This window comes from Callorhinchus milii, unplaced genomic scaffold (assembly GCF_018977255.1).
Source record: "Callorhinchus milii isolate IMCB2004 unplaced genomic scaffold, IMCB_Cmil_1.0 Scaffold20, whole genome shotgun sequence".
Classification (NCBI taxonomy): Eukaryota; Metazoa; Chordata; class Chondrichthyes; order Chimaeriformes; family Callorhinchidae; genus Callorhinchus; species Callorhinchus milii.
The window spans coordinates 3,198,864-3,209,223 of record NW_024704761.1 but is presented as its reverse complement, the minus strand read 5'-3'; the positions used below and the strand labels follow the sequence as shown (position 1 = coordinate 3,209,223).

Genomic DNA, 10,360 nt, shown 5'->3' with positions numbered 1-10,360 from the left:
AAAATGACGCAGTCAATCCATTTTACAGCACATTCTGTGAAGCGTTCGAGACGTCTCAATGACGTGATAAGGCGCTGCATCAAATATTACTATTATAACTCCAACGAACGCTCCGAGGGAAGAATCCCACCCGACCCCGATTATTTTGCGAACAATTTCCTCCTCGTCTGTGCCCCTCTGCCCCACACGCACCCGCCGGCGGGGTGTGTAGTCTGGAACGCTGAGGTCAAACGGCTTCCTTCAACCTTGCGCCCGGCGCCCCTCGGGGAGAGCGCGAGAGACGAACGGGACGCGAGAGGCGAACCTTTCCCGGTTCGGACACACGACACCCCGACCGGGACCTGTGTGTTCGCAGCCTCCGCCGTTCACCCTCATTCTCTTGATGCTCAGTCGCTGCCACCTGGGGGTGACGTGGGGGTATCGCCGCCGTTCACTCCGCTGAATTTCAGTACCCCCGACCCCCACACCGCCCCCCACCCCAATCCTCTTCCTCCCCCACCCTCACCCCCGCCACCGCCTCCCAGGGGACGCCGGACGAAGTCAGGCTCATTAACAAAGTCAAGTTTTATTTACAGCGCTTCTGAAACGGGGAAAGTTCAGCGAGTTACACAGCTCTGACACCGGCGGCGGACCCCGCCGACACCGATCGTGTGGCGAGGGCACAGCCCAGGGCACAGCGAGGCCGGGTGGACCCGTTACCCTCCAGGCTAAAAGCCGGTGACATTTGGCTTCCCGTGCGGAGGCTGAGTGCGCTCTTTAACCCTTTCGTACCCTGAGGGCAGCAGAGGACGCTGGTAAAGGAATGAGCGAGGCTCCTGGCTCAGTGGCCGAGCTTCGAGCTAACGTAACAAGAGAAATGCGGCGGCGACAGGATAGCAGGAGAAAGAAAGGGAGCGAGAGAGAGAAAGAGAGCGCGCGTGAAAGAAAGCGAGAGGGAGCAAAAGGAGAGGAGTGAAAGATTGAGAGGGACTGAGTGAGAGAGAGAGGGAGTGAGGAGATGGGGGGGGGGGGGGAGTGAGAGGAAGGGGGGAGACTGAGAGAGAGAAGATAGAAAAAGAGTGTGGGGAGACAGAGTGGGGACAGACAAGCTGGGGGGGGGGGGGGGTGAGAGAGACAGACACACGCAGAGTGTGTACAGCGGCCACAGCAGCCTTAAGACCCCTTCAGGGAGATGCTGGAGCCAATCATTACCTCTCTGTTCCCCCACTACCCCAACTCATACACACAGAGAGAAAGAGAAATTTAAGACTTATTTAAGATACAAACTCAAAACTCCTGTTTGTGGCCCCAGGACAGAGTGCAAATGCTGAGGTTTGCGAGTGGGGTAAACCCCGGGAGAGAGAGGGGGTGGGAGGGGGGGCGGAGTGGGGTTTGCGGCTCGGGTGCTGGTGGAGTTGAGGTCACAGGTGAGAGATCAAACCCCACAAACAAAAACATCTAAGGAGAGAGTTAGCGATCAGTCCGGACCGGACACTCACAACACAGACTCCCAGGGCTGTTAGAGTAAATGAGCAACAGCCCCCACCTTCTCCGCACCCGCACCCCCACCCCCCCACACCCCAGCAACTCGTCAAAGAAAACAAGTTCCAAGCGGGCGACCGGAAGGGGGGGGGGGTGGAGGGAGAAGAGAAACAATCCGCTCCGATCAGCCCCAAACCGACAAACAAATAAAAAAACACGCTCCTTTAGGACTTCTTAACGTCTGACATACTCCTCCTCTTCCAGTCGTTCAGGTCGATCGGTGTGAAATCTGAGAGAGAGAGAGATAGGGATCGATTGATTTACGTCCCGCTGATGGGGGGGAAAAAATGAGTCACTCAATCCACCACTGTTTGTGGGACCACTGCTGCGTGCAACCGGCTGCCGTGTTTGTCCCATAAAATACACAGCCACTCCACTTTATAGTATATTCTGCGAAGCGCTTTGAGACATCTCGACGACACAAGGCGGGATATCAACCGCAAAGGTTATTATTTTTATCTGGGGGGGCGGAGAGGGGGTGGGTTTGGGGGGGGGAAGAGACTTGCTCTGTGTAACCGCAGCGCGTGCCGTGTTTTGCCTTGTACAGTCGTGTTACTCACTGCTCAGGTTGGGGTTGGGATTCTTCTCCACGTACTGCACTGGTCCTCGCTCACTCCCTGACATCTGGCTCCGCAGCTCTCTCTCCACGTACTGCCAGGCTGTGAACCAGAGCCTGTCAGTCGCACGCACACGCACGCACGCGCACGCACACGCGCCCACCCACATGCGCACAAAACACACAACACACCCCTTCCCCGCAATACGCACCCTCCCACACACGCCCGAGCTCGCCCCCACGGCCCCCCCCCCCCGCCCCCTCCCCACACTCCCCAGCGCAGGCGCTGTCGCTCAGCGCGCGCTCTCACCGTCGTGTATGAACCGAACGTTCTCCTCGTGAGCCGGCGTGTAGAGCTCCTGGGGGGCGGCGTTGGTGGGCGAGCGAGGAGCGTTGTTCCGTTTGCCGTTGTAGACGACGCGGGGTGCGGGGGAGCTGCGGGAGGGTCGAGCACACGCACATGCACGCACACGCACACGCACACACAGAGAGAGAGAGAGAGAGAGAGACTGAGACCGGGAGCCACGGGTCAGGCAGCAAACTCCACGCCCAAGATTACAACCGCTTACACGAGTGCCGTTCGCGAGGGGGGGGGCGGGCGCGGGGGGGGGGATCGCCTCCCAGAGCCCTCTCGACGTCGGTTCGCTCGGCGGTACGTTCCGCGAAGCGCTTTGCGCCGTCTCGAAGACGCGATGAGGCGCTGCGTCACATGCGAGGATTATTATTATTATTATTATTATTATTGTTGTTGTTGTTGTTATTGCTGTTACTGTTGTTATCGTTAGTCATAACAACGCACTGACACCGACCGCGCCCTTCGCCCGGGGGTTGGGTACCCGGAGCTCTTTGCCGCGACGTCACGGGAAAGCGCGGCCGATCGGTCACTCGACTGACCGATCGCTCGGCGCGAAGGGGAGTTGGTGGGTGTCACAGGAATAAGGGGTTTCGGAGCCAAATGACCGACACAATCCGACTCCCAAACTGAGCCCCACCCCCAGGGGCACCCACACAGCCTCCCCCCACCCCCACCCCCAGGGGCACCCACACAGCCTCCCCCCCCCCCCCCCCCCACCCCCCCCCCCCCCCACCCCCAGGGGCACCCACACAGCCTCCCCCCCACCCCCACCCCCACCCCCAGGGGCACCCACACAGCCTCCCCCCCACCCCCACCCCCCAGGGGCACCACACAGCCTCCCCCCACCCCCACCCCCAGGGGCACCCACACAGCCTCCCCCACCCCACCCCCAGGGGCACCCACACAGCCTCCCCCCACCCCACCCCCACCCCAGGGGCACCCACACAGCCTCCCCCCCACCCCCACCCCAGGGGCACCCACACAGCCTCCCCCCACCCCCACCCCCAGGGGCACCCACACAGCCTCCCCCCACCCCCACCCCCAGGGGCACCCACACAGCCTCCCCCACCCCCACCCCACCCCCAGGGGCACCCACACAGCCTCCCCCCCACCCCCACCCCCAGGGGCACCCACACAGCCTCCCCCCACCCCACCCCCACCCCCAGGGCACCCACACAGCCTCCCCCACCCCCACCCCCAGGGGCACCCACACAGCCTCCCCCCCACCCCCCACCCCCCACCCCCCAGGGGCACCCACACAGCCTCCCCCCCACCCCCACCCCCAGGGCACCCACACAGCCTCCCCCCACCCCCACCCCCAGGGCACCCACACAGCCTCCCCCCACCCCCACCCCCAGGGGCACCCACACAGCCTCCCCCCCACCCCCACCCCCAGGGGCACCCACACAGCCTCCCCCCACCCCCACCCCCAGGGGCACCCACACAGCCTCCCCCCCCCACCCCCAGGGGCACCCACACAGCCTCCCCCCCCCACCCCCACCCCCAGGGCACCCACACAGCCTCCCCCCACCCCCACCCCCAGGGGCACCCACACAGCCTCCCCCCACCCCCACCCCCAGGGGCACCCACACAGCCTCCCCCCACCCCACCCCCAGGGGCACCCACACAGCCTCCCCCCACCCCCACCCCAGGGGCACCCACACAGCCCCCCCCACCCCCCCCCAGGGCACCCACACAGCCTCCCCCACCCCCACCCCCCAGGGGCACCCACACAGCCTCCCCCCACCCCCACCCCACCCCCAGGGGCACCCACACAGCCTCCCCCCACCCCACCCCCACCCCCAGGGGCACCCACACAGCCTCCCCCCACCCCCACCCCCAGGGGCACCCACACAGCCTCCCCCCACCCCCCAGGGCACCCACACAGCCTCCCCCCACCCCCACCCCCCAGGGGCACCCACACAGCCTCCCCCCCCCCACCCCCAGGGCACCCACACAGCCTCCCCCACCCCCACCCCACCCCCAGGGGCACCCACACAGCCTCCCCCCCACCCCCACCCCCAGGGGCACCACACACAGCCTCCCCCCACCCCCACCCCAGGGGAAGGCCTCGGCCTGTGCCCGCCCCGGGGCCCCGGTACCTGCTCATGGCGGCCCCGTGTCTCTCGCTGTCTGTCGCGGCCTCTCCCTCACTCAGGCCTCGGCCTCGGGCCCGGCCTCCCGCCGCCTCCTCAGCGCTCAGCCTCCGCCTGAGAGCCCGCGGCCCGGACACGGGGCGTGACACACCCCCCCTCCCCCCGGGGACACCCCCCCACACACCCCCACCCCCTCCCCCCCCCACCCGGGGACACCCCCCCCCACCCCCTCCCCCCCCGGGGACACCCCCACACACACACCCCCCAACCCCCCTTCCCCCACCCCCCCCCCCCCCCGGGGACACCCCCCCACACACACCACACACCCACACACCCCACCCCCTCCCCCCACCCCCGGGGACACCCCCCCCCACACACACACACACTCCCCCCACACCCCCGGGGACACCCCCCACACACCCACACACACACACACTCCCCCCACCCCCTCTCGGGACACCCACCAATCACCCCTCCCCCCACCCACCTGGGGACACCCGCCCCCCCCCCCCCCCCCCCACCCCCCTCCCCCCACCCCCCTGGGGACACCCCCACACACATTCCCCCACCCCCCCTGGGGACACCCTCCCCCACCCCCCCGGGTACAGGAACCCCCCACCCAACCCCCACCCAACCCCCACCCCGGACGTTAACCTCCGTTCCGCGTAAAGAAACGACCCTCTCCCTGAGAGACTGTGCGACCTCAGTTCTCCCTGAACATATTTGTCCAGATTTGTATCCCGTGTGTGTCGGGGGGTTGAACCCTCACCTCGGAGTCAGACGGTTGTGGGTTCAAGCCCCCCACCACCACCACCGCCGCCCCCCCCCCCCCCCCCATGTCGGGACATGACCCTCACGTCCAGTCGAGGCGGTCTCTCCAGCCCAGCCCTGGGGGGGTCGTGAATCCCGAGGTCCAGACTGCCTGTTCGGGCGGATGTTAAGGATGCAACGGCACTGATTGAAAAGAGAGAAGGGAGTTTCTTTCTCTCTCTCTCCGCACCCCCCCCCCCCCCCCCCCCCACCCCCACCGCCCCCCACCCCCCAGGTGTCCTGGCCGACAATCCCCCACATGAACCAAGTCATGGCTGTGTGTGGGACGTTGCCGAGCGCTCGCACAGTGCACAGTCGCGGTACTTCGCAGTAACGTCCTCAAGTGCTTTGAGACGCCTCGACGATGTGATAAGGTGCTGGATCAAACGCAAGGATTATTATCATTATTATTATTATTATTATCGTTATTGTTAAACCAGTTAAAATGCCTCCTGATAAAGCAGGGATCTCAGATCGCTCTGCTGGTTGCTGGCTCCCCACCGGCAGCCCCTCCTGTGAGGGCTTCCGACCTGTCACTGCCTTTGATTCTCTCGTTAAACCCTACAGTGGACGGACATTGATTAGAATCACTTTCACATCCGTCGAACTCCTTAAACGAGGGCGATCCCGAGCGCACAGCCTGAAAAAGTGGTGGAGGCTGTTTCGAGAGTGGATTTCGAACGGGAATTGGATAAATACAGGTACTTGAAAAGGAAAAGTTTGCGGGGCTGATGGGGTAAGAGCGGGGGAGTGGAACCAGTTGAATGGCTTCCTTTAAAGAGCCGACACCAGGCACGATGGACCGAATGGCCTCCTCCTACGCTGTAAGATTCCTTGAGAGCTGTTATTCCGGAATGAATTCCGAACGCGTCGAATCGCAAGTTCGCGAACAGTGACTTAGCTCAAAGGAACAACAACAACAACGCCTCAGGAAGATAAGATCGGAATGAAAGCGTCTCAGCCCAGTGTAAAACTATAATCCCGCACGGATTCCCGCTAACCCCTCAGGCGATTTCTTTGTTCCAAATGGTTTCCCAATTCCGTTTTGAGAGACCCGTGACATTTTCCACCGGTCTGTAAATCCCACTGCAAACAGCACCAGAACCAACCCCCCCCCCAGAACCACCCCGGTAAGAACTGACGAGTTCAGGCGAATCCAAGTGTCTTCCCTTATCCCAATCTGTCGCAGGTTGGTGCTGGGTGTGCTGTGCTGGGAATCCAGCAGAGGCCGATGCCGCACTAATATTCCAAGACATTATGCGGAGGAAAAAAATTAACGCGATGCCTTAAACAAAACAAATCGAGTTTAACTTTGTGACCAACATTTCTTCCGGCTGTCCTTTTACCCCGGGCATCGTGCGCGATTGGCTGCCACGTTTCGCCCACAAAATGCACAGTCAAATCACTTTGCAGTACATTCTGTGAAGCTCGTTTGAGGCGTCTCGACGACGTGATAAGGCGCTGTATCAAATGCGAGGATTATTATTATTATTTCAAAAATAATAGTAGTTAAAAACATCGAGACATTTTGGTTCAATAGGCGCTATTTGTGAAAGGTGAGGATTATTAATATTATATTATTATTACTGCTTGTGCAAAATGAGGATTCATCGTCGTCATAATAATAATCATCTTTGCAGCCAGTTTGCACACAGCAATGTAACCCTAGACCAAAGAATTATATGTGAGCTGATGGAATTAAACTGTGTCGTGAGGCTGGGTAAATGAGGATTTTACTCCCTGGGGTCGAGGAGGTTGGAGAGGATACTCTGATGTGATCTGATCTGATCTGATCTGAGAGGTTACGGAGGTGACAGAGAAATGAAGCAAGGAGCATATTTTTTTAAAGGGAGAAAATAAAACAGCCGTATTTGTAGCAAAACATAAATCTTTATTCTCACTAATATAAAACATGGTCCAGACTGATTCCAAACAAAGACAAATCCAATGTGTCACTCTTCGCATCACATTTACATTTCCAGCCGTCCGTAAGACTGTGAGATCCCGTACTTTTGAAGGGAAGACAAAGTGCAGTTTTTTTTTTACTGATTGATAATTTCTGGCAACTGACATTCTCAAGGACGTGCGCATAAAGCAGAGGGAGGGGAAACCAAACTCTAATACTCGCATAAAATGAAGATATGTCCAATACGATACGCTACAAATACAAACCGTGACACGTTAAGACTTTGCCTCACAGAGTTCGTGCTGTGGAGAGAATCGTGCCTTACCATGTGCGATCGATCGCTGCAGCTTGTCCCAAGAATCAGTTATTTCACAAGTTGTATCGTGAGCACATGTACAGTCATAGGAACATAGGAAATGCGAGACTACGAAAGACCAAGGTCCATCTAGTTCGCCTTCTACCGTCCTCGTAATCTCAGGTAAACTGAAGCACAGAGAGCGCGTTTCAGTCCTTACTTGCTCGTCTCTCTCCAATACTCTCAGTCGAGCAGCAGGTATCCCTGATAAAGCGTTTTCTGCCGTAAGAATCCCCCTCCCTCCCCTCCCTCTCAATGTTCTGAATTGAAGACTTGATGCAGTTTAGGCACAAACCGCAGTACAATGGGCCTCAGTGAAGGAACTGCGGCTCTGGCAATGGCTCTCAGTCGGCCCCTTTGCCCGTGAACAGCTGGAGCAGCTCCTCGTGTTCGGGGTCGATCATGTCCGAGGGCACCTCCCCATCGTCATTGGCTGCCTCAGTGTCTGCTCCCAGTGACAACAGGTATCTGCAGGTTCCAAACACCATGTCAGGTAAACCCGTACAATGTTTATACAAAAGCGCTTCGCAAGATCAGTCGTACATTTGCTCTCGTCCTTCCAGGGTACCCATCCTTCCATCTCCCCTTCACCCCATCAAGTAAAGTCCTTCCTGGTATCTTTATTCCCCCTCCCCGCCCCCATGTGCCTTAATCCTAACACGTAGTCACTACACTTTACAGTAAATCCTGTGAGGTGCTTTGAGGCAGTTCCAGGAGGTGACAAAGCACCAGGTCAATCATTATTTTGTATTAAAATAAAATCCGCTTCAAACCCCAGTTAGCCCATCGTGCGTGTTAGTTGTCCTACCTGGCGATTTCCGTGTGGCCATCGCTGCAGGCCATGTGCAGGGCTGACCAGCCGTTCTCATCTCTCTGCTCCACATCAGCTCCGTATTTGATCAGCAGCTTCACACACTCCAGATTCCCGGAGAGAACTGCTTCATGCAGCGCAGCCATCCCTGTAACACAACACCTCACAGACATCAGATAGAAAGCCAACGCAAACACCAACACACGTCAATGCAAATGCATTTATTAAAAAAGAAGACAACATTCAGCATTATTGCAAAAGAAAGTCAAACTTTTTGGATCTGAATTACGATCAAATAATAACAATAATCGTTCCATTGGCGTCTTATCACGTTGTTGAGATGTCTCAAACCGCTTCACAGGGTATTCTGTAAAGTGGATTGATTGTGTATTTTGTGGGTGGAATGGTACACTTTTAAATCGATTATCGTGAAATGTTGACGTCCCAACCCCTCCTGTTCCCCCCACCCCCCAAAAAAAATCCAGTCTTCAAATGTTTGAAGATAATTTTTTCTGAGGAATAGCGCAAATAATCCCTTAAAAATATCCACAACAACAAAATACTAATTAGGTCACTCAATCCACAACTATTTGTGGGACACTGCTGTGTGCAATTGGCTGCCAAGTTTCGCCCACAAAATACAGTCACTCCACTTTACATTCTGTGAAGCGCTTTGAGACGTCTCAACGACGTGACAAGGCGCTGTGACAGATGCAAGGATTAATATTATTTACTATATAAAAAAAATTAAAAAGAAAACAATTTAAAAAAGGGCGAGAGACTGACCAGACAGATAGATGGTGTCCAGCTGCACTTTACTTGCTCGGATAAATCGCCCGATCTGTTGAAGGTCTCCCTCACGGATGTGGTCCTGGAAGACGATGTCATTGGGAAAGCGCACCGTACGAGTGGGCTTCAAACTGACTGGAGTCAAACTATACGTGTTGCGGGTGGAATGATGGAATTTCATTCTCAGTGCTGGCTGGGGAGAAAACGTTCTCGGGAATGGAGAGGGGGAAAGGAAAAAAAACAAATGTTAAAATTGACCAGTGTTGATTCCTTCTTGTCCGACACTCTCTCTCTCTTTCTCTGGCTCCTCTCACGCCCTTTCTCCCAGACTGTTTGGGATGGACCGATTCTTTGCTATTTAAGTGATGGGATCTATTTTTGAAGGTTATAGATCACTAACAGGGGAGGTGGGGGGGGGGGGGGGGGGCGGTTTAAAGCGGTTTTCTCTCACCTGTCCCTCCTCCTGCTGTCACATGTATATTGCTTCACAGCGCGTTCCTCTGTTTTTGGCTTGGGATGTCCCTCTTGCCCTCGCTGAGTGCGGTGCTATTTTAAAGGGTTTGAATGGGTCCCAGGAACCGATCTGAAATCGAGCTGCGATTCAGTTATCTAAACCATGTGCAACCTCAACAGAGAAACATGTGAGGTCCTCCACGTACGCACACCACCATCATTCAGAGGGAATGCAGAAAATGTCACACACACCCTCACATGCCCAAGCAGCAGAATGAATAATATAAGAATCCTTGCATTTGATATAACGTCCCAAAATATCCAAAGTGCTTCCCACAGATTCGCTGTCAAATGTAATGTCTGGGTATTTGTACACAAATAGATGACCTTAACACCACAACCCTCCTCCCTCCCAAAAAAGCTCTCCCCCATCCCATCCACACAGACACACACACACGTGTGTTTACCCGGTCTCCAGGTAACAGATTACCCAATGGTACAGGATTAGATCACAGTAACCCAAGTGGTTTCGAAATCAAGTACACATCACAGGATGCGCCATCTGTAAAGTACCAAAGGTTCTAGAATAACATTGCACCAAACTGTAAATATGTTCATAACTCATCGAGTTCACCCCCACCCCACACACACACGCACATCCACACCAGGTGTACATTTTGGCAATGTTACAGGGATGACATTGGTGGT

General features: G+C 57.0%; 2 protein-coding genes across 2 annotated transcripts; both read right to left on the bottom strand.

The window, feature by feature from the left end:
* Positions 1–1,613: 1,613 nt before the first annotated feature.
* Positions 1,614–4,710, bottom strand: mcrip1 (MAPK regulated corepressor interacting protein 1). The gene is made up of 4 exons (XM_007886532.2): positions 4,535–4,710; positions 2,388–2,512; positions 2,082–2,180; positions 1,614–1,750 (listed from the first exon to the last, which is right to left on the bottom strand). Exons 1-4 carry the CDS (start codon positions 4,540–4,542, stop codon positions 1,686–1,688), a joined length of 297 nt encoding a protein of 98 aa, XP_007884723.1. The 5' UTR covers positions 4,543–4,710; the 3' UTR covers positions 1,614–1,685.
* Positions 4,711–7,208: 2,498 nt separating this feature from the next.
* LOC103175593 (protein phosphatase 1 regulatory subunit 27) lies at positions 7,209–9,621 on the bottom strand. The gene is made up of 3 exons (XM_007888710.2): positions 9,197–9,621; positions 8,408–8,558; positions 7,209–8,067 (listed from the first exon to the last, which is right to left on the bottom strand). The coding sequence occupies exons 1-3, from the start codon at positions 9,378–9,380 to the stop codon at positions 7,944–7,946; spliced, it is 459 nt and encodes a 152-aa protein (XP_007886901.1). The 5' UTR covers positions 9,381–9,621; the 3' UTR covers positions 7,209–7,943.
* Positions 9,622–10,360: the final 739 nt, after the last annotated feature.

What these genes read in the sequence shown, in the direction of transcription:
- mcrip1 (XM_007886532.2), bottom strand. An exon ending in CGTTCGGTTCATACACGACG is followed by an intron (nt 2,181 to 2,387) that starts GTGAGAGCGCGC and finishes TCTGGTTCACAG; the next exon opens with CCTGGCAGTACGTGGAGAGA. An exon ending in TCCCAACCCCAACCTGAGCA is followed by an intron (nt 1,751 to 2,081) that starts GTGAGTAACACG and finishes TCTCTCTCTCAG; the next exon opens with ATTTCACACCGATCGACCTG.
- LOC103175593 (XM_007888710.2), bottom strand. Translation starts at nt 9,380, where the DNA reads ATGAAATTCCATCATTCCACCCGCAACACGTATAGTTTGACTCCAGTC. An exon ending in GGACACCATCTATCTGTCTG is followed by an intron (nt 8,559 to 9,196) that starts GTCAGTCTCTCG and finishes GTTGTGTTACAG; the next exon opens with GGATGGCTGCGCTGCATGAA. An exon ending in GGCCACACGGAAATCGCCAG is followed by an intron (nt 8,068 to 8,407) that starts GTAGGACAACTA and finishes TGGAACCTGCAG; the next exon opens with ATACCTGTTGTCACTGGGAG.